Below are 24755 nucleotides of genomic sequence, written 5' to 3' on the forward strand. Positions count from 1 at the left end.
ACATCAAATTATCAATCTTTAGGGAACACTAAGTACTGGTAAGACAACTTTTCCTCTATCAGTAAATCTTCATGAGGGACATAATAGAAAACAGAACTAGAAGGAATATTTATGATGCACTAGTCACTTCTTTTCTTTGAAAGCTGAGGAAAATGAGTTTGAATTATGTGAAGTGATTTAACCAAAACTACTTAGCTAGGAAGCAACAGTACCTTCGACCAGAGTAAAAATCAGTTATGGTATGATTTTAGAATTGAGTTGCTACCCCTAACACTAAATTCACTAATAACTTGTATTTTCTCCATCCAAGTTTATGAATCCTAAATGAAATCCTGGAAACAAAACAAAAACATAGCATCAGAATACTGCTAATTTTTCTGGTCACAATAGCAAGGCCCAGAACTTTGCTTCAATAAAAATTCTCAGTTGTGTGGTTTCCTCACAGCAATAGAACAAATGTTACCAAAACTACCCAGTTGAAGCTGTGTTCCCACTTTCAGGTCTTCAGAATTTAAACAACAGCATATTTTTATGCCCAGTCTAGGATCACAGAAAAAAAATTTTAATAATTCTCATGGTTACCAGAGATGTGTTTCATAAAATTATTTATTCAAAAGTAAAAGAGCTAAAAGGGGAACTTCACAGTTACTGGATTTGAATTGAAATAATTTTAAAAGATTTTAAATAAATAATAATTTATAAATGGATCTAAAAGTTGTTCCAACAAAATAATTGTAAAATATTTTGTAATTTAAAATCATATCTACCAGGGTAGGTAAGATAAAGAAGGGACCCATATGACAGTAATAGCTAGAAATTATCACTCTGGACAAGAACTGAGTATTAAAAAGAGGTAAAGGGATATACTTGATACGCTTATCTGTATTGAAAACCACAGTAGCTATATTGCAAACCACAGCACTCAAAGGGAGAGAGAAAGAGAGAAAAAGAGAGAGAGAGAGAGAGAGAGAGAGAGAGAAGCATTTGCCATAGAGGCAGGCTAGGTGGTGGGGTTGGGGGTGAGGGTGATGGAAGGGAAACTTGAGGACAGTAGTTCAGGAAAATATTCACTGGTAGAAGGAAGAAGGATGGGTGTTGGAACACTATCTAACTGAAACCTAATCATGATCAGCTTTGTAAGCGTCTGCCTCACAGTAATTCAATAAAAAAAAATTACAAACAAAATTAAATAGTAAAAAAAAATAAAAATAAAATAAAATCATCTTCACAGTTTTCTTAAATTCCCTTATCTGAACCTACTTTATTAATTACACTAATGATACCTGCCTTCTCTGTGAGTTATGGATAATTAGATATTACAAGTGAACTGCTAAGAGAGAATGGACCCTCACAAGGGCAGTCAACTAAATCATTATTTTGAACCAGAACAGCCTAATTATTACATCAAACTTTACATTGTAGAACTTGATAAGAATGTTAACATTATTTGGGGGTCAAACCTCTAGTGCTTAGTGAATTCATACAAAAGTTCATTAAAATAAATTGGCTTGATAAAAGGAAAGGAATGAAAAAATCAGAAAATGTGCATAGAGGGGAAAAAAACATGTAGAGACAGTTTTCTATAAGTACCAGAGATGGTCTATAATGAAAAGTGTGAAGGTCTAAATCTCAGGCTGGACAACCACTCCAAGGGGACCAACAGTCATCTGAGTCTTAAGAACACCTGTGTGTGATAATCTTCTCTTACACAGCCATAGAGAATCCACCTCCTCTCTTTCAGGAGAGGCCTTCTTTGTCCAAGGAGTCAGGGAAAAAGGAAGGAAGTGTATCCAGACTGCTAAGCTGATACTTATGGCATAATTTCACAATAGTACAGTCCTCTAAAATCCATCCATACTATATGAAATAGCAACAAATAATCTTTCAGAAAATAATAACAAGTTACTATAACATCGTGTATAAGGCACACATCTTCTTGAAAGATACATACTTTCTTAGTTCACTCATATATGGAATAAAAATAAAACACATGAACAGATAAAAGGTAATAAAAACAAAACTTTGAACTCTAATGATAGAATGGTGGTTACCAAGCAGCAATAATGGGAATTGAAGAAATGGGCAGAAAGGATCGATTGGAAGATGGTGAATGATAAGGATAGACTTTGGTGATGGACATGGTGTGGGATGTGTAATCTTTGAGACATAAAAAAGATTCCTGGGGCTGGAGCAATAGCACAGCGGGTAGGGCGTTTGCCTTGCACGCAGACAACATGGCCAACACAGGTTCGATTCCCAGCGTCCCATATGGTCCCCCGAGCGCCGCCAGGAGCAATTCCTGAGTGCATGAGCCAGGAGTGACCCCTGAGCATCGCTGGGTGTGGCCCAAAAAGCAAAAAAAAAAAAAAAAAAAAAAAAAAAAAGATTCCTAAAACTTATGTGGCATCGGTAGGCAATGTTATTTCAACTTTTTGTTTGTTTTGGGGACACAGCTGGAGGTTCTCAGGGATTACTCCTGGCTCTGTGCTCAGGCATCACTCCTGGCAGAGCTTGGGGGACCATGTAGGGATCTGAGGATCAAACCTGGGTCAGATGCATGCAAGGCAAGTGCCCCATCCACTATACTATACATCCGGCCCCAATAATATCTCAGTTTTTAAAGAATAACTAAAAAAAAAAGCTAATTTAGGTGAATTTAACAAATAATTTGTGATCAGTTTTGGTTTCTAATGAATAGTAACTGACTTTTTTCAGGAGATGATACTTTCCATGACCAACAGAACTATTTATAAGATAAATAGTTGTAGAATAGCTCTAGTATGTAAATGGATGACATAGAGGGTTATCAGTTCCTACTTCCATTATAGTGATGAGATGATAAATTGTTATTTAATGAATCTTCTTTAAAAACCAACCTTGGGAAATTCTGCTGGAACACAGGTCTACGGTGACTACACATGCAACTCCTGTAGATTCACTCATCACGGAGTCGTGGCTTTTGATCACGGGGTTATAGCTTCCCTAATAGCATAGCAAAGTTCCAGATGTATGAACAGATGACCAATGCTGTAGAATACTTCAGAATTTTTCTTTGCAAATATTTTACAGAAGAGGAAGAATAGTAAACAGGAGAAGGTTGAGTGGCTCTCTCCAGAGTACCCAAAGCAGAAACTCCCTAGAGACCTCTTGGTTATAATCCTGATCCGGTTTCTACACACATTTTGTTTATTGAAGGACAAAGTTTTTCCCTTAAATTAGAAGTAAATGGAAGATGACAAAATGTCTAATTCATAAGACCTGGAGGATTCTATATTTTTTCATCTTTCAAGCTTAGTTTTCAAAGGCTTTTTCGTCAGACGGAAATACTATTTCTTGTTGCATATAAAACTGACTTTCTGGGGTTCCAATAACTGACTTAATAAATATGTGTTGAATGAGTCTTGTCAAGTCTCTAACCAAATTCCTGATTATCCACCATACTCTTAGAGAAAATATACTGCATAATTCCATCCTACTGGAGGTGGGGGCTTGGGGGGTATAATTACACTAATGATACCTGCCTTCTCTGTGAGTTATGAAACATTAGATATTATCCAAGCTGTGTTCCAGCTTGCCCCAGATTCTTAGCTCAAGTATTGTTCCTGGTGCTACTCAAGAGTTCACTGGTGGTACAAGAGATAGGACAGTGGTCGACACATGCAAGGCAAATGCCTTATCTCATTATTCCTGGGCTATTTCTCTGGTCTCAATCCCTTGTTTTCAGTCAGTGGGAAATACAGACTTTGAGATTTTGAATGATTCGCTCTTCTATTGCATTAGAATTCCCACCCCTGTCGAAATCTTGTCATCTCTGCTTCCTTTTAGTGGAGATCTCACAGGTGATACTCACTGGTCTTGGGGCCTCACTGGCAACTCTTGGTCAACTGTGTGGTGCTCAAGAACTGATGACTCCTCCCTTTTGAACTGTGAAACCACGACCTGATCTTGGCACTACTGAGTTCTCTAATCTCTTGGCAGCCATGTCCTTTGATCTGGCATGGCCATTGGCTGACTGGACCATGCATCTTTGCCTTCAGGTCAGAGGTCCCAAACTCCCATCTCTATTTCTTGAGGCTAGTCAGAATTCCACCTCACACTGCAGCTGCTTTGCCAGGCCAGAAGTCCCTTACCCATCCCTGGTCAATTATGCCACTGGGTCCTACATATCCCTGGGAACTGGGCTTTTGGATTCTGAGGGATCCTGTTCCCACAGGTGGCTATCAGCAGATTACTAGGCATCTTTGCAGGTTGAATCATCTTAAGGGCCACATCACATTGTGATAACCCTCTGCTTCACATCTCACAAAGTATACATGCATCCTTCTTGCGATGAACTCAGGTACTTGGGTGTAGCCGTGGGTGCCTCCAGGAACATAATGCTAATAGTAATTTATGTCTAACTCCATTCACCAATCTGAGGTCACAGGTGGTAGTGGTAATGAGTAACTGTAGAGCCCCAAATTATAGCCAACGGAGAGGAAGGACAATTGACATTTAAAACAGCACTGTAATCTACACAGAGAATTCAAAACCAGAAATATCAGACATATGTTTGTTTGGCACCCACTCAAGTAAATCAATGAATAACAGGGTATCAAGAGATCAAGTGATCAAGTGATGTTTATTTAAACATAACTGTCACTGCCACTGTCACTGTCCTCCCATTGTTCATCGATTTGCTCGAGCGGGCCCAGTAACATTCGGAGACTTATTACTGTGTTTGGCATATTGATACTTCATGGGGAGCTTGTCAGGTTTTGCCGTGTGGGTGAGATACTCTCGGTAGCTTTCCGGAATCTCCAAGAGGGGTGGAGGAATGGAACTCGGGTCGGCCATGTTGGCTGCATGCAAGGCAAACGCTCTACCCGCTGTGTTTAAACATAACAGGGAAAGAAAATATTCATTTGAATTCGTCAAAGAAAGGAGGTTGAACTACAAAGATTCAACCCCAGTTCATAACAGGCACAATGCAAAAGCCGTATAGAAACTTACCAGGCATAATGAGCAAAGATAACAGCCCCAACAGTTCTACCAGTACCAACCAGCTCTATAATATCTGAGATAACAACTTTAGAGACATCATGATGAGGATGCTTAATGAGCCCAAAGAAATAATGGTGCAGGTACAAAAAATTTAAGCATCAAAATGAGAAATCTATAATCAGAAGTGCAGAGCTGAAGAGTTCTCTAGGTGAAATAAAAAGTTCAACAGAAGGCCTCAACAGTAGAATAACAAGAGTTTGAGAAAGAATCAGTAAGCTCCAATATTAGCTTGGGAAACTTCTAATAAAGAATAAAATATAAGGGGGAAATATCAAAATAAATGAACAGCACACCGGAGTACTATAGGATGAGATCAAGAAGAACAGTATAAGAATCATAGGGGTCCCTGGGGACTAGGAAGGTGACTTAAATAAATAACTCCTATGCAAAAAAATAATAATAAAGGCATATTTTCCAGAGTTGAGCACTGCATGCACCCAGATCGAAGAGGCTCAAAAATCCCAGCAATATCAAACCCCCAAAAAACTACTCCAAGACACAATGTAATTAGATTTAAAGGTAGTCAAACACAGAGACATAACAGTAAAACCACTGGCATTCTCTTAGAATCAGCATTAAAAAATTAAATGTTCCTTAACACTTAACTAGCCTGTTTATAAAAACTGTTTGATAGTTGATGGGTAGTCAAGAAGTACCAGTATGGAAAGCAAAAGACAGATACAGAATGTTCTCTCTCATACAACACTGTAGCACTGTAGCACTGTCCTCTTGTTATTCATCGATTTGCTCAAGTGGGCCCAGTAATGTCTCCACTGTGAGACTTGTTGTTACTGTGTTTGGCATATCGAATATGTCATGAGTAGCTTGCCAGGCTTTGCCGTGTGGGCGGAATACTCTCTGTAGCTTGCCAAGGCTCTCCGAGAGGGGTGGAGGAATCAAACCTGGGTCGGCCCAGTCAGCAGCATGTAAGGCAAATGCCCTAATCGCTGTGCTATCGCTCCAGACCATCTCTCATATAATCCACTGCCATCTCCCACCAGGGTAAGCTCAGATTTGTAAACAAGTTCCCAGGCTCTGTTGTCTTTGGTCATTTGTTTTTATTTTTATCTCTCTCATATATGGGATAAAAATAAAAACAAATGACCAAAGACAACAGAACCTGAAAACTGGTCTACAAATCTGAACTTACCCTGTGGAAGATGGCAGTAGATTCAGAGGAGTAGGTTGTGTGAGGATACACTCTGGGGACTGTGACATGAAAGCATTGTATGCATGAACCCTATCATTAACATCATTGTAAATCATGGTGCCTAAAATTTTAAAAATAGAGATTTTTTCACAAAATTATATTACTAATAGTAACTATAAGAGTCTTGATATAGAAAGGCCAGAGAGATAGTACAATGGGCAGGGTTCTTGTGCATGTAGCTTACCTGGATTCAATCAGTGGCACCCCATATGGTTCCTCAAGCAACACCAGGAGTGATCCCTGAGACCTGAGCCAGAAGGAAACCCTGGGCACGACTGGGTGTACCCCTGCTCAATGGAAAAAAAGTATATATATATATATATATATATATATATATATATATATATATATATATGCACAGAGAAACTTTATACACAGAGAAACTCCAATGCGAGAAATCCTGACACTTGCTCCATTTAAAAGCAGGGAGGAATAAACTTTTACTTGAATCCCTATTGTTACAGATAATACAATGAAACTTAATAGTAAAATTACTTTCAATTTTAAACAGTGAAGTGTTTTAAAAGTGAAGGTTTTGAAAGCAAAAACTATAGAATATACTGCATACAAAGGTTCTATTTCAGTGAATTACACATGTGTTTTAGAAACTCCAATAAACACTCTTAATATCTTATAGATACAGAAGAAGGAAAGCAGATACAAAGTCTTTGATTATATATCCTACAGAAAACTGTCAAACGTAGTTATTGGACTTGAAATTTGCCTGGAGAAGGGTGTCTTTTACCCTAGCCAGTAGGAAATGTGTTCTTCTAGAAACAAGTTATCTGATCTGATTGCAGCCCCATTGTTTGTTTTTAATTAGGTGACAAAATACTTCCAAATTTTTGTTTTCTCATCTTAAATAGCTAATTTCCAAGAAAAGTGCAGTGTCTTCTATCAGCAGATCCGTCTGATATTTCAAATCAGAAGGAAGATGCTGAACTACATTAGTAACAGTTTATGACCCTGCAAAGGGTGGGAGGGGACTTGATTCATGTTGCCTTGATAGAATTTTCCTTTCTTCTTTTGGTTATACTTGCAATGCAGTCAAAACTTAATGAAGTCTCAATGAAAAGAGCCCTCTTGTTGGAAAGAACCCATACACGGGACTATTCATCCTACTGTCCCACAGGAGGAGACAAACAAGGCTGATGCCCATCTTGGCAAGTGCTTGCTGGCCAAGACCAGCCAAGGCAACCTCTGGTCAATAGTCCGGATATGTGTAGCTCAGGTGTGTCAGCATCCAAAATAGGCCCATTTTTGTATCTAGCTAGCCTAGCTTTCCAGCAACAACAGGCAACTAACCTTATGGGTATCATTTCTGCAGGAGTAGAGAAGACAGAAACGGATTTGAGCTCGGAAGCATTGCTCTGTGCATAAAGTTAACCCCTGATTAACTCTTCTGTGACTCATGGTTGGTGTCCTTTTCTGTCTTCTTTCTTCATAGAACACTTGAAGGATAAATTAGAAGAATACATGGCTCGATTTTCCAAAGTGAGGATTGTTCGCACCAAGAAGAGGGAAGGGCTAATCCGGACCCGACTCTTAGGCGCCTCTATGGCCAGAGGAGAGGTCCTGACTTTCCTGGATTCCCATTGTGAGGTCAACGTGAACTGGCTGCCCCCTCTCCTCAGTGAGTACACCTCCTCCCCTGGCCTCCTGGGGGCTGGAAAATTCCTGGGGGGAATTTCTGTCCTTCGCAAGACAAGTGGACTTTGCTGTCCTTGGCTGTCAACAAATGGCTAGAAATAATTTTGACATGGAATCCTCATGTTCTATCCTAACTACTGCTGAGGACAAATAGGGACCTGGAGAGCTGAATTAAACTGGACAATTTAGACAATACCCATGTTCAGTCTAACTTAAGGTTCTAGGGGGGTTACTCCATCTTGACCACATTTAGACTAAGTAAGTAGCCACAGGAAAGGGGGAACATTCAAAAGGACTACTTATAACTCTAAGAAGATTAAAACAGACACACAGTTTAACTATTGTTCTAGGTTTTACAATTATTGTTGTTGGCATGAGGAAAGAAAATTTTCCAGGAAGAACATACGTGAGGAGTAAACTCTCTGATATTTCTTAGAACTTTTAAAAATCAATTATGCTTCCCACTTTCCAGAACCATTCACTATTCATATATGTATCCCATATGGGCCTAGAACCTCCCCCATAATTCAGAGCTTCCATCCAGATGAGAGACACTTATATTCATAATAAGGCTACACCATAGGGAAGAAAAGAGAATTTCCCCCATTGCACCTGAACTGTTACACACAAAAAAGAATGAAAAGTTGTTCAAGTTATACGACACATGTGTGGCCCAGTATAGGCTTGAGTGCTCAGTTTTTTTATTTCTCAATGAAGTCAGCTATAAAGTCAAGTAGTAAATAAGAAAAACATCAAAAGCCTGAAAAAGAAAAAATGTGTTACTATGAAAAAGTTCTTGGTACGAACAAATTCTTTTCTTTTTTACTCTTACATATTTCACTAAATCAATTTTTATTATAAATATATATCCGTGGTCTTGAAGCTAACGTCAGTAGCAACATCCTCCGCGACAGCTGCCTTAGAAAGAATGATTTGCTATTGACTGCTGCGTAGGATTTCAGCTCGAACCAGCAAAGTTCCATTAGTAAAAGATGTTGGGGAGAACAAAAATCAATTGAAACTGTATAAGATTTAAAACAGGAAACAACCAGCAACTAACCCCCTGCCACACGCTCCTACACAGAGAACTGCCTTCACATCCAAATCAACAGGAGGGTTGAGTGCTCCTATGGCCAGCTACTCCTCTGAGCTTTTAATTAAAAGTTCCTTGTCCAAGGACAGAGCAATTAGAATTTCATCAACAACAGTGAGAGTCCCTTAAACTGTTTTTGACCTATATGGTGTCAAATACTCATAGAAGTCAGCAAAAGTCCTAACATATTTATGAACCAAAGCAATTCCTAACTGCCAATTACTGAGACTCTCATTTATATGAATCTAACGAGAGAGAGAGAGAGAGAGAGAGAGAGAGAGAGAGAGAGAGAGAGAGAGAAGGAAAAAGCAACAAATAAGGAGAAACGCACTTTTTCTCACTAAAGCGTTTCATTTCCTGTAAACCTGATAGATAAGAAATGATTCAAGCTCAACATCACTATCTTTTTTTTCCCCTCTATCAGTGTCATGACACATCATCCAAAAATGAAAAAAAACAGGCGGAGCCAGTTTCTTGGTTCATTTTTCTCCTTGGGATTATACCTGAATTTCAATTTCCCATTAAGAGTCTGTTTGTTTGATCCCTGGAAATTGAAATGTAGGCACAAGCCTTAGATGAAAAATTAGTCATGCTGCTTTCACCCTAAGCTAGTACTGCTAGATGAGAGCTGAAAAGAAATTTGAAGAGAAAGTTGACAGTTAATTTAACAGACTCATTCTCTTTGGGTCACCTTGGGACTCCTTGCTGGTCAAGAAACTTGTAAATCAACCTGATTCTGAATTTGATTGAGGAAAGTCACTGAGACCTTAATACTGAAATACCTGCAGAGGTGACAGAAAAAAAATAGTTTGGACATAGCAATGATGGTCTCCTCTGTCAAATATTTCTGTGGGGAAATACCATTCAGATAAAGATTAAACCCCACTGAAAGGCTTACCCAGGTGAAAAGACATGCTCCCAGCATCCTTTGTGGAGATTAACTTGAAATCAGGCTGGGAAGAGGGGGTCTCTCTGTTTACTTAATTAGCTGAAATACGATCAAGGTAACACCTAGGTTCTCTGCAGCTTACTGGGGCCATGTTACCTAAAGCTGCAATCCTTTCCACATGACAGCATTCTATGCTCCCCTCACCCCATTATATTTTCTTATAATCATATTTGTCACCTGTAATAGCGCTGTAGCACTGTCCTGTAGCACTATCCTCCCATTGTTCATTGATTTGCTCAAGCGGCTCCAGTAACGTCTCCACTGTGAGACTTGTTTTTGGCATATCGAATACGCCACGGGTAGCCTGCCAGGCTTTTCTGTGAGGGCAGGATACTCTCAGTAACTTTCTGGGCACTCCAAGAGGGACAGAGGAATCGAACCTGGGTAATCCACGTGCAAGTCAAATGCCCTACCCTGAGCATTTTATCACTCCAGAGCCAGTAGTAACCCCTGAGAATCACCAGGTGTGACCCCAAAAGAAATATATATATATATATATAATATAGCTTTATTGGGTTACATCCGGCAATGCACAGAGTTACTCCTGGTTCATGTACTCAGGAATTACTCCTGGAGGTACTCAGGGAACCATATGGGATACTGGGAATTGAACCCGGGTTGGCCACATGCAAGGAAAATGCTCTATCCACTGTGCTATCGCTCCAGCCCCTTATTTAATATATTGACCATCTTTGCCTCCGATTTATTATAGGGATTTGTGTGAGAGAGATTGTTGTTCTTGGTTGTAACATCAGAAACTCTAAAAAAAAGTGACAAGTATGTAGTTTCTACTCAATAAATAGTTTCTGAATTACAAGTGAGTGAATAACTAAATAAGGTTTTAGGTCTGAAGGAGAGATAGCTCACTGGATTCTGTTGTTTTTCCCAAATTGCATGTTCAGTATTTCAAAACAATGGTACTAAAATAACCGGTCATGGTCACTGTCCTCCCGTTGTTCATTGATTTGCTCAAGCGGGCCCAGTAACATCTCCATCGGGAGACTTGTTGCTGTGTTTGGCATATTGAATACATCACGAGTAGCTTGCCAGGCTTTGCTGTGAGGGCGAGATACTCTTGGTAGCTTGCTGGGCTCTCTGAGAGGGGCGGAGGAATTGAACTCAGGTCGGCTGTGTTGGCTGAGTACAAGGCAAACGCCCTACCTGCTGTGCTATCCCTCCAGCCCACTAAAATAACCAAACATCATTATTTCCAAACAATGTTATTTATTTTTAAAAGATAGTTTAATAGGTCATAGGGATAGTGCAGTGGTCTTGCATGAGAATAGCCCAGATTTCATCCCCAGCACTCCGTATGGTCCCCTGAACCTCCCAGGAGTGATTTTGACCTATATGGGTAAGCCCAAACTCAAAACAAAAAATAAATATTTAAATGTGGTTTATTCCACAGAACATAAATCAAGATTTTCCAAACATCTAGAAAGTAGTGTTTCATCAATGTTCTGCCTGCCAGTCAGTATTAGTTGGTTAGAGTAACTATTGATAAAATGCAGAGTCTCTTAGGAATAAAATACTTCATATATGGTTATTCTAGGTGAGTCGATAGATTAAAAATTTAGTCCCCTGTGCTAGCTCTTAATGCCTTGCAATAATAATAACCACATGGAAAAGGAACAAACTGATACTGAAAAAGAAATCAGCTTTCTGCTGCGTAAGAAACACCATGGCACTAGAAAGCCACAGGTTTTAGGATTGGATCTAAAATAAATACCGCGTTATATCCTCTTTCTTGCTCTCAGTGACCTTAGGCAAGTCATTTCACTTTTCTGATCTCAGTTTCCTCATATATAAATTGAGAGTGACAACTGCTACCTTACATAATTTCTAGGAATATTAGAAATAGCAGGAGTAGAACTCAGCATTTGCCAATGAATTGGATAGTAGCAAAACTAATAGCAGAAATATCAGGCTAACTGAAATATTTTGGGCATAAGATGAGAAAAGTGTAGATCTTTGCAGATTGATAGTACAGTGAATAGGGCACTTGCTTTGCATATGGTCCACCAGGGTTCAATCCCCAGCACCCCATATGTCTCCTGAACACTGCCAGGAGTAATTCTTAAGTGCAGAGCCAGGAATAACCATGATCATCACCGAGTATATCACACACACACACACACACACACACACACACACACACACAATTCTATAGTTTTGATAGGCATAGTCTATAACAAGCAAAATAGGACAGTAAAAAAATCTATGATAAGTCTGAAAACAAAGAATTCTACCAACGTGTAGGGGAGAGTGTCCACCATCATTTCAAATTTTTCAAATTAGATGCTAAAAATGCTTTGAAGTTAAATATTTATATTTTGGAACTTCCAGAAAACAGGCCACTATTTTCTCAGCAAGCTTTAGCTGCATGCTTGAAGAAACACAAGTACTGTTTATACTCCATGCATGTTGACCGGACTATAAAATGACAGATTGGGGACAGGTCAGGGTAAAACTGTGACAGAGGTAGAACTAAGTAAACTTCTGCAAGTCACTCTGGGACTTTACTTTCTTAAAGGTAAATACAATACTAATTGTGCCTAATCATTGTTCCATCATATTAAGTCTAGCATGTAAATATAGATTCTGCAAAGTGCTCGCATGAGGATTTGAAGCCAAGCTCTGCCAGCATTCTGCCTTAGGAGGGATTTGTAGCCTTCTCTGCTGGAAAAAAAATAATGTGACAGATGACCCAGGAAAACATGTCATTTTCTATTTTGTGCTTTCATTTTTCAGACCAAATTGCGCTAAACCACAAGACCATCGTGTGCCCCATGATCGATGTCATTGACCACAATCACTTTGGGTATGAGGCACAAGCTGGGGATGCCATGCGTGGAGCCTTCGACTGGGAAATGTACTACAAGAGAATCCCCATCCCTCCCGAACTCCAGAGGGCAGATCCCAGCGACCCATTCGAGTGAGTAGCCATGAGGGAGGGGCAATGGGAGAGTGCGCAGGCAACACATTCCAGAGCGTCAACTTGGCAGTCAGGAGGTTAACTCTAAGGTCTGAAATAGATGGCAACATTATGCAAAAATAGCACGAAAAGGGGCAGAGCTACAAGTCGTAGGAAACAACGTCGGTAGGAGAGTGAGTACAATAGGCAAGTTACTTGCCTTGCTTGCGGTTGACCTAGGTTCAAATCCACTGCATCCCATACAGCCCCCAGAGCCCAGACAGGAATGATTCCAGAACCGGGGGGCAGGAATAAGTCTTGAACAAAGCTGAGTGTGGCCAAAAGTAAGTAAAAGAAGAAGAAAAATTGCAAGTTTTGCCAGTAACGTGTCATTCCTCTTAAACTTTACTAAACATGAGAGAAGATGGATGGATGTGAGAATCAGGAAAGAGAGAGTTAAGAAAATACATGTTTTCCAGTCCACTGTTTTCTCTTATTTTCACTAATATTATTTTTGCTCTTCCATAAAGAGTTATTTAAAAAAGTTTTTCTCTAAGGAGGCAGTGAGGAGAGATAGTAGCCTCAAATGCTACTGAGGGAACTTTGCTTATAGTAGGTAAATTTCCAGGAGGACACTGATTATTTTTTAAGGGGGGAGTGCAGGGTAGTTGGGCAAGTAAGTTTGAGTACTTCTCATTTCAATTAATTGTTTTACTTTCACTAGAGATTCTTAAAAGGCAAAGGTAAAGGCCCTCCCATTGTTCATCGATTTGCTCGAGCGGGCCCAGTAACGTCTCCATTGGAGACTTTGTTGTTACTGTGTCTGGCATATCGAATACGTCATGGGAAGCTTGCCAAGCTCTGCCGTGTGGGCGAGATACTCTCGGTAGCTTGCCGGGCTCTCCGAGAGGGGCAGAGGAATCGAACTCGGGTCGGCCATGTTGGCTGCATGCAAGGCAAACGCCCTACCGCTGTGCTATCGCTCCAGCCCTAAAGTAGTTTTTAACCCTGTAATCTAAAGCCTGTTGGGAAATATTTTTAAAAGGGAAATAAGTATCTCTTAGCCCAAAATCCCCAAATTTCAATTTTTCTACTTGGTAAAATCAGGTAAGATAGGACCAAGAAGATCAGTCGATGAACTCCACATTGGAACCCATGGCCTGGAATGGAACGAACAGGGTGACAGACTGTCTGAGTTCATCATGTCAACCAAAACCTTCCATGGTAACTCACAATTCCAAAAGGCTGAATCTAAACGTTGGACATGGGAGTCTCCCGATGGACGGTTCCACAATGAAATAGACCACATCATATTCAATCGGCGGTTTTGCCTAACCGATGTTGCTGTTGTCCCAAAATTCCAAACGAGATCAGACCACCGTCTTCTTCATGCAAAATTCTACCTCACAGAACGAGGAGAAAAGAATGCAAGGTTTAAGAAGAGGACTCCCAGAACAACCACCAACTGGGAACTCTTTGGCTCTGTTGCGGCAACATGGGAAGATGCCGTCATTGACAACATTGATGAGGAATACGATCGAATGATTCAGCACCTCCATGATTGTGCAAGGAATGCCAAGAGAGAGATAACCACAAAAAACCGTCTTTCTTCGAACACTCTTGAACTTATTCGCCAACGTGGCGTGGCACGTGCCTCAGGCAACCACAAGCAAACGTCCGAACTGGCAAAACAGTGCAGAGAAGCCATCAAGGATGACCTCAAAAACAGGAGAGCAGCAGTACTGGTAGATGTAGCAGAAGCTGGAAAAAACATTCGTAATGCCCGCCTGTCCTTCACCAACTACAAAACCAAGATGACTGCCCTCCGACATCATGATGGATCTATCACATCTTCCAGAAGGGCAATGGAGAAGATTATTCATGACTTCTACTCAGATCTCTTTAATAGCCACATTCACTTGCCCACATACCACATACCACATGATGGATATGTCGTTCCCAATGTTCTCCCTTCCGAAATCCAACATGCCATCTCGTCGGTAAAGAAACAAAGAGCACCTGGCCCAGACAAGATCAGACCTGAACACCTGAAGAACTTACCATCAGTACTCATCAATACATTGGCTCGACTCTTCACACGCTACCTGTCTGAATGCAAGGTTCCATCCCAATGGAAAACCAGCAAGACTGTACTACTATACAAGAAAGGAGACATCCACGACATTGGCAACTATCGCCCAATCTGCCTATTGTCTGTCATCTATAAACTATTCACTCGAGTCATCCTGAATAGGATTAGCAGAACACTAGATGAAGGACAACCATGTGAACAAGCTGGATTCCGGAAAGGATTCAGTACCATCGACCATATCCACACAGTAACCAAGCTCATTGAGGTATCTCGGGAATTCAAGATGCCACTCTGTCTAACGTTCATTGATTTAAAGAAGGCCTTTGATTCTGTTGAGACGGAAGCGGTCATAGAAGTCCTAGCCAATCAGGGCGTACAAACTCAATACATCAGGATCCTTCGTGAGCTCTATTGCGGATTCACTACCAAGATCTCACCATTCTACAAAGAAGTAATCATCCATATCAAGAGAGGGGTTCGGCAGGGTGATACCATTTCACCAAAACTCTTCAGTGCCACCCTTGAGAACATCATGCGACGGCTGGAATGGGAAAACATGGGAGTGAAGATAGATGGTCGGCAACTACACCACCTCCGCTTTGCTGATGACATCGTTCTAATAACACCAAACATCAACCAAGCGGCACAAATGCTGAACGACTTTGACCGTGAATGTGGAAAGGTCGGACTACAGCTGAATCTTGCGAAGACAATGTTTATGAGAAACAGCCTTGTTCCTGACGCTCCATTCGCTCTCAACGGAACCACCATCTCCGAATGCAACAGTTATATATACCTAGGTCGAGAAATCAACATGATGAATGACCTGGCACCTGAGTTGCGCAGGAGGAAGAGAGCAGCTTGGAATGCCTTCAAGAGCATTGAAGAAATAACTAAAAGGACAAAGAACCTCCAGCTACGAGCACATCTCTTTGATTCCACTATTCTTCCTGCATTAACATATGCCTCAGAGACCTGGACCCTACGAAAACAGGATGAGAACACTATTCGGGTCTCTCAAAGAGGAATCGAAAGAACTATGCTTGGAATATCACGATTCACTCAAATGAGAGATAGAATCCGGAGTTCTGATCTTCGTCAACGCTCAAGAATCAGGGACGCTGTCTCATTTGCCAAGACATCAAAAATCAGATGGGCTGGACACGTAATGAGGTTTACAGACAACCGCTGGACTAGAGCCATTACTGATTGGATTCCACGAGACATCAAAAGATCACGTGGACGCCCACCTATAAGATGGTCAGACTTCTTCGTCAAGACCCTAAATGATCGGTTTGAGGCTCTACATGTTCCTAAAACGAACAGATACCATTGGGCTACGCTAGCACGCAACCGGGATGAATGGAGACGTTACTGGCACCCGCTCGAATAAATCGATGAATAACGGGGATTAAGTGATTAAGTGATTAAGTGATTAAAATCAGTCAAAATTATATATCCAGGACTTATCACATAATGCTGGAAATATGAACTTATAGTATTATAATATTCTAATGTTATTAGATTAATTTCAAAGTTAAATCCAGTTCTTAGAGAGATTAATTTAGTAGATTATTTTCAAAGTTAAATCCAGTTCACCTTAGAGAGAGATAATGTTGGCATAAGAATTGTGAATGCCAGGGAAAATAAAAACAAAACATGGATATGACTGGAGCTGAAAAACTACAGAACCCATTAATGTTTTGTGATCTATTTAAAAAAATTATGCCAGAAATTTCCCAAGGCATACTATTTTATCTACTCCTCATACTATATATTCTTTTGATTTCACTAAAATTATAGATATAATTTTAATTGATATATTTCTCATTATGGAATAATAGTTTCTAATAGTATTGAGTTGTACTACTGCACTGATACGTTTTCCTTTTTTCTTGTTTTTTTTTCTTTTGCGGGCAGTTTCCCAAGCATTGCTCAGAAAGTTGAGGGTCTCATCAGCAATACATGGTCACATTGTCCGTGGTTCAACATAAGGGCCTAGGGACACTGTGTAGTTTGTACTCTGTGGCACTAGGGACATCTAGGCCACTATAACTATGTTGGGTCCTCCAGGATGGCACCCAGTTATGCCCGGAGACTCTATCTGTGGCACCAGGAATAGAGCCCAGGAGATATAGCTGCCATGCATACACCCCAAATGCTGTACTATCTCCTGACCCCAATATAGTTTCTTTTTCTTTTCAATTTAGTTTCTGATATCAGAAACAAAAAACGCTCTGTGATCAAGGCTTTTGTACACTCTTTAAAATTTCACTTAAAATCAATAATGTCTGCCCATCAGTAATATGGTACATTAAGTATGTAAAAGAGAATTTTCTGCATACATCCAACACATGTTGAAGGGGGATTTCTCCACCCCAGAAAGTCATTATCCAGCTAACAGCTGCATGTCCTATAATCCAGGCCAATTCTGACATGACTTGCCCAAGGACTGCAACAGGTTTCACAGGTTAAGGATTCAAAATCACTATACACACAGCACACGCACACACACACACACACACACAGAGCATATAAAAACACACACTTGAGATGTTAATTGACAGACCTGGTTATGACATTTATTCTACTTGTGATTGACCAGCTACAGATTGGAGCTGGTTCCAAAGACACCTTCTTTGGGTTCAGTTCATTTGCTAGAGTGGCGCAGCAAATTCAAGAAAAGTTTGCTTAATAGATAAGTGGAGTGCTGCAAAATAATACAAGAAGAGGAAGATGGAAGAGATGCATGGAGTAAGGTTAGGCAAAGAGCACAGAACTTACATGCTGAGTCTGCGTGAAACCCCTGCATGCACCCACCAGCCCAGAAACTCTCCTGCCCTCTCTCTCTCCTCGAAGGTTTTTGGGAGGTGTTATGACACACTCACAATATACTGACTCCTTCACCACCATTGAACTAATCAGATGGAAGTTCCTCTCCCCTCCTGGGGTAAGGACTTGGCTCACTACTGATAGTTCCAAGTTTCTCATCCCAAGGTTGATTCTTCTGCAGACCATCTGCATCCTAAGGTATATCCCATGTCTCCTCATTAACCTAACAAGACTTGTCTTGATGGCTCTCCCTTTGGAAATGCCAAATATTATTTTAGGAGCTCTCTACTGGGAAAGAGGTTGAAGACCACCACATATCTCTCTTTCTTTTTATAAATCATATCACAGGCTCTAACATTTACACTTACAATGAACATTTGATAAACATTGGGAAAATATTTCTTCCTATTCAAAGTGTCCAAAAAGATAGCCTCCTGAGAAAGCAAGGGGGATTTCCAGAGACTAATAGATCCAAATGAGAAACTGTTTCTTTTGTGGTTTGAAGCACAGTCATTAAATATCCAGAATTTCTGAAGGGATTTCTCACATGTTCAAGTTGTAGGAGAGTTTTCAAGAGAAAATAATAAAAGCCCTTGTTACTCTTCCAAGTGCTTCAACCAAGATTGCAGAGCTATTCAAAAACTATTACCAAAAGTTTTGAAGGAAGGAGTTTTTGTGAAGCCATTTAAGTGGTATCAACTGGCAGAACCTCTGGTGACCTTCCTTCCCATAAATTCCTAAATATTAGCAAAGAATCTGCTGGTGAGATTTAAAGTCAAACTGGGGTTTAAGGAAGGATGCAACAGACCCAACACATGGTGAAGCTTTTTTTTTTTTTAGCTAAAGGTAGAAAATTGTAGCTAAAGGTAGCAAAGACACACCCCAGTGATTGCATTCCAGGTTGCCATGGTTTAAAGACTAGAATTCATCCACGATGACTCTCATAGCGACTAGGTTATAATGACCGTTCCTTCCACTGCAGTACCAGAAGTGAATAGAGCTCCTGATTTCTTCAGAAATAGACTCAAAACTCTGAGAAGATCTCAAATGATGATGCCTCTGTAGAAAGCTCAGATTTGGGGGAAGGTGAGGTGATAAGGGAGAGAACAGATCTCCAACTGTGGTGAATGCATTATTAGGCATCTTAACCACCAAGCTAATACTGTCAGTAATTTTTTAACTGAATTATTTCTTTTCCCCTCACCTACTTACATGGATGCTGTTCTGTCAAAAATTGAATTTTTCTGGAACATACTACTGCTACTGTTCATGTGTTTTAACTCCCTCTGAGTCCTAGGGAATGTGGATGCTTTAACCTTTCATAATAAATGTGGCTTGCAGGAGGTGTCCACTTTGATCTGAAAAACTGAGTTTGCCTTCCTGATTATAAAAGAATGGTCACCCAAGCGGCTATGCTCCATTTATCAGCAATTCCATTATCTCAGCAGTCACCTGAATATGCTCATAAACAGACATGCTAATACGTGCTTCTAGTGGCACAGCTTTAACAGATACAGAATGCATGCAGAGTCTTCATCTCTTTCAGAGTCTCACAATTTAAGTGGCTGCTCTGAGGGGCATGTGGCTCCCTACAGGATAAGGAAAAGAGAGAGCTGAAAAGATAGAAAGAGAGGAACTCGAAAGTAGTATATAAATCTATTGCAAACTGAAGGATATTTGATACAATATAGATGTACAGAATATCTTCCTGTAGCACTGTTCTCCCGTTGTTCATCAATTTGCTTGAGCGGCCCCAGTAACGTCTCCATTGTGAGACTTCTTGTTATTGTGTTTGGCATATTGAATATGTCACAGATAGCGTGCCAGGCTTTGTCGTTCGGGCGAGATACTTTCGGTAGCTTGCCCGGCTCTCCAAGAGGGGCGGAGGAATCAAACCTGGCTTGGCCAGACCGGCCACGTACAAAGCAAACACCTTACCGCTGTGCTATGGCTCCAGTCCTTATTAAATCCCCAAAGTGACTAGTCCTAAATTCTCTCATTTCTTCTGCCATTTTTGAATTTTTCAGTGATTTACTACTAATGACAGCAGTATTTTCCAACTTTCAAATTCTGTGAAATTAGTGGGCTATCAACAATAATTACAAATGAATTGAATAATTTCAAATTTTAGAGTATTTTACTAGTACAGAATGCATGTATTAGTTTTCAAATGTTTGATATACTCAATTAGTGTTTGCTTTGCTTTGAAGGGGAGAAGACTGGGTCACACCCTTTGGTGCTTGGGAGCTTCCTCCAGCTCAGATAAGGGTTCAGGGTTGAATCTAATAATTCAAGTCTGAATCCTTCTAGTGCCCTATCTCAGCAATACTCTGGGGACCATATGTGGAACCATGAATAGTACTGGAGTTACCTGTAACTCCTGCAAGCATCTTAACTGTTGTACAATACCTCTAGCCCTAAACTCAATTTATTAACAGAGGTTTACTTTCATGATCAAAAGTCCTCAAGATCTACCAACTTCCTAACTGGGAAGTCAAGATGTTCAACAATCTAAGATGGGAGAGGAAAACTTTTAAATAATTTTGAATCCTAAGACAACATTTGCTCCTGTGTACCTAGGGATTTAGTTTTCAACAAATTGCTTCCAGAAATTCATAGTTCATATTATTATATGGCAGCATAATGCCAATTGGATAACATATATGTAAGTGACAGTGAAACATTTTATTTTTCTAGTGGGTTCTAACATGGAAAGCTCCCAGTGGTATATTCAATATGCCAAAAATAGTAACAACAAGTCTCACAATGGAGATGGAGATGTTACTGGTGCCCACTCGAGCAAATCGATGAACAGGAGGACAGTGCTACAGTACTACAGAAGCTTCTATCATGATGTAATTTTTGAGAAATTTGTATTCATGACTTCTAAGAGGTGTTCCTTATTCTTGCATCACTTCTAATTCAGGACCCACCAGAATGAAAGCCTTTACTATATGTCAAAGCAAAACAGAAAAAGCTCCTTTAGTCATGAAGATGGTAAGGAAGATGTTCGTTTCCTGGTTACTAACTTATTTCTTCAGTTTTAACTCAACATCCAAAAGTTCAGAAAGGCCGGGAAAAAAAAATCCTGCCAAAATCCCCTTTAAGGTAAGAAACCTCAAGACAGCATTCAGGATAAATGACCGGCTTCTTGAACTTGTCAGAGAAATAATATTTGCTACTTCAAAAGACAGCCCATTCCATTAGACTGATTGACAGAAACCTTTTCCCTTGTGTTAAGAAAAGTCTGCCTCCTGATCCCAAATTGTCCTGTCTCATTTCACTAACATGTTTACAAAGATAGCACAGGCTAGTTCATTCAATATATCAAATACTCAGGCCCTAACATATGAGTCTGTCAACCACAAAATAAAGTTAATTTCTAGTGAATTTGCACTACTTCCTAGACATCATGCTTCCTTTTGCCAAGTACTCACAATCAATTCAGCAGTCTATTCAATTTTGTAGAACACTGCATTTTCTGGAATTCACCTCTATCCTGTCTTCAAATTGTGAAGAAATTACTTTCATTCTGCCAATCTTCTTTAGATATACATAATTCCTTGAAGACTTTGAAAATTTAGTTTTAATCTTCATGGACGGGCAAAATTCTTATATGCAATTATATCGAGAACTGACAGATTATTTTATCACTTATATAGAAAACCACTTTACAACATTAATTTTTATTGAATCACCGTGAGCTACAGTTACAAAGCTTTCATGTTTGAGTTTCAGTCATACAATGATCGAACACCCATCCTTCCACCAGTGTACATTTTCTACCACCAATGTCCTATCCCTCCCCCATCCCTGTCCCACCAGTGCCCCTGCCTCTGTGGCAGACAATTTGCCTCTCACTCACTTTCTACTTTGGGGCATTATGGTTTGCAATACAGACACTGAGGGGCCATCATGTTTGATCCTTTATCTACTTTCAATACATATCTCCCATTACAAGCGATTCCTCCAAACCATCATTGACTTAGTGATCCCTTCTCTATCTCAGCTGCCTTCTCCCCCAACTCATAAGGCAGGCTTCCAACTGTGAATCAGTATTCTTGGTCCTTGTCTCTACTGTCCTTGGGTGTTTAGTGTCATATTATGTGCAATGCTTTTTTAAAAGGATATCTATGTATGTGTACATGTATGTATACATTTTTGTTTGTGGTACTATAGATCACAGGCTAAAAATATTAGAAATCTCTTATTCTCTTAGAATGTGCACATAAACACATCAGTTTGAATCCAGTGATTCCTTTGTCAGGCATCTCAAGTTTGACATTCCAAACACCACAGATCCCGTAAGGAGCAAACTGCCAAAAGTACAATACTTTTCAACTGGTTCTGAGATCCATAAGTCTGAATCATACATATGCTATGCAAAAATGAATAGAAGTCTAGTCTTATATTACAAATTATTGCTTGGTTTCTGGAAAAATACTTCTCAATGTCTCCAGATAATGTCTTCTTTCATTTTTCAGAGGAACAGAGTACAGATTCCTGGAATATTACTAACTCCATCCCTTTGCAGACATGTGAGAAGATTTTGGTGAATCCACTATGTGGAAGTCAGTAGTTCTTGGGGAACAAGTTTAAACGTTGTGATCAATTGAGGTTTAAAATAGATCAAATCAGAAAAGTAAATTATAAATAAATTATAAATAAATTCAAGCTGAAACTTTAGATACAATACGTCTCATTTTTCTTGAAATCTAGACAATAGATTTTAAATGATTTAATCTAGACAATGCAGTGTAATGACTTAGCACATGTTAAAACTAATGAATTTATCAGAGATTGCTGATTTGTCAATGCATGCTGCCTTCTTCTATCCATACGATAGTGTGGTAAGAAAACTATAAGTTGTTAAAAGCTTTACTAATCTGATTCAGCACTGGATATGGAATTTAAGCCTTATCTTGATCTCAACCTTTATCCTTATTCAAGTCTATAAAATAAATAATACTGTCTGATTTTCACAGATGCAGGTACATTTTGCAAAATGAAGCAATTCAGGCTCAAAGTGGTTGAATCATTTTCAAAAGTTTACACAGAAAATTGTAATAAGAACCCGGATCTAAGGATTTCCACCATTCTGTGGCAATTTCTTCCTCTCTTCCTATTCAGAAAAGGTATATTCTTTAGTACTTGAGTGATAATCATGTTCAAATAGGAAAAAATTTGTCAGAGAGTACAATAACTTTTTCCCTAAATAGCAATGTGATGTGGGCTTGCAAACGAAACATCAGAGAGCTGCAAGCAGCAATGACCTTCATCAATCCTTACAGCAAATTTTGAATCATGACATATTCAGTGCACTGAAATAAACAAAATAATTCCAGGGTGGTCTCATGCTGATCAAATTGTTCTATATGCATGGCCTAGTGGAGAGGTATGAATAGGCCTGATATCTAACTGGCCCTCTGCTCTGAAGACTGTGATCCAGAATTGGCCTCATCAGTCTTGAGGAAGTCTAGAGGAATTTTCTCTCCTTAGAGCAACAGAAACTTCATCTTATAAATATAGAGATCAATATATTGAGAAGCAAGTCATATGGTGTTTAGAATGAACAATGAGCTTTGGTCAACAACGAGCCATTGATTGCATTGAATGACATTCAACTTTTGATATTCCTTTTGGGTAAATTCCATTTGGAATCAAGCTGTAGTTACTTGAAATTCGAAAAGGGATCTTTTAGTCAACTGTCTTTTCACAAGAGTTCTGACCATAGATGGGTCATGCTGATCTCAGTGCAAATTAGCAGGGGCTGGAGACATAGGATAGCAGGTAGGAAGCTTGCCTCGCACACAGTAGACATGGATTTTATCCCTGGCACCCTATATAGCCTGCCAACCTCACCAGGAGTAATTCCTCAGCATAGAATGAAATTAACTCCCCATACAGAAAGAGGCATTTAAAGTATAAATTGATGTAGAAAGTAAGGTATGGGAAATAACTTTATGATTCTTCTTTTCTTTATTCTTTATGTTCAATTGCTTGTCTTTCCTTTTTTGTTTTGTTTTGTTTATCCCCTATTTGCCTACCTCTAAAGCTTGCAGTTTGATAGGGTGAAGTAATTACTTCATTTATAAAATACAGACAGTGGGGCCAGCAAGATAGTACAATAAATAAGGTGCTAGCCTTTCATGCAGCTGACCAGTGTTGAATTCCTGGTATCTCATATGGTCCCCCCATGCACCACCAGGAGTGATCAGGAATGCAGAGCCAGGAGAACAACCAGGTGTGACCCAAACACTGACCTCTAGTACATAAGAAGCAGATAGTATTTCATAAGGTTGAATCTTTTTGTTCATACTAGTTTCTCAAGGTTAACTCAATATTATCTTACATCTTTCTGTGATCTTTTAGCAAATGTTTCCAAACTCTTGCACCTCTTTCCTCAGTCAACTGATGCATACAAACTACCATAGAATTAACTGCCACCATCTTGCCTTCAATCAAAATATTTTCTGTGGATTCTGAAGTGATGGTTTCAATATTTGGAGGGGATTGAGGTTTTGTTTTTTAAAGATACATTGATTTATTTATTCTAGTGATGAGTGACTTTAAGAAAACTGGAATAGAACTTCAGCTCTGCAAAACCTTAACCACAGATCTTCCCTGAAACTTTCCAGAAGTACCTCAATTAATCTTACCAGATAACCTATTTTATTAAGGCTATGGAGCAGGTAATATAAAATCTAACACATGTCTAGTGTTTCACAAAATGTAAACTGCCTCACCACATCTCATAATTGACCCCATGTAGCACTTCTTCGGTGAAGATAAATCTATTGATTTATATTTTCCAATATTGCAAATCGATGGGATGCTGGGAATCAATACTGAATGAATGAAAGAAAGTATTGACTTTCTTTTAATCCTGTGAGATTATTGATTAAACCTAAGATTTAAAGTGTGAATGAATGAAAGTAGCATTGATTTGAGACCTGATTTTGCCTCTTATTA

General features: G+C 39.5%; 1 protein-coding gene across 3 annotated transcripts in view; it reads left to right on the forward strand.

Annotated features, from left to right (window-relative positions):
• GALNTL6 (polypeptide N-acetylgalactosaminyltransferase like 6) overlaps window positions 1–24755 on the forward strand; it is a 1198528-nt gene that overhangs the window by 937073 nt on the left and 236700 nt on the right. For all 3 annotated transcript variants that reach the window (XM_056113868.1, XM_056113867.1, XM_056113866.1), the window contains exons 6-7: window positions 7701–7886; window positions 12697–12880. In XM_056113868.1, coding sequence (XP_055969843.1) covers window positions 7701–7886; window positions 12697–12880 — 370 coding nt within the window. The remainder of the gene's footprint in view (window positions 1–7700; window positions 7887–12696; window positions 12881–24755) is intronic.

Source organism: Sorex fumeus, unplaced genomic scaffold (genome assembly GCF_029834395.1).
Source record: "Sorex fumeus unplaced genomic scaffold, SorFum_2.1 ptg000024l, whole genome shotgun sequence".
NCBI classification, from domain to species: domain Eukaryota; kingdom Metazoa; phylum Chordata; class Mammalia; order Eulipotyphla; family Soricidae; genus Sorex; species Sorex fumeus.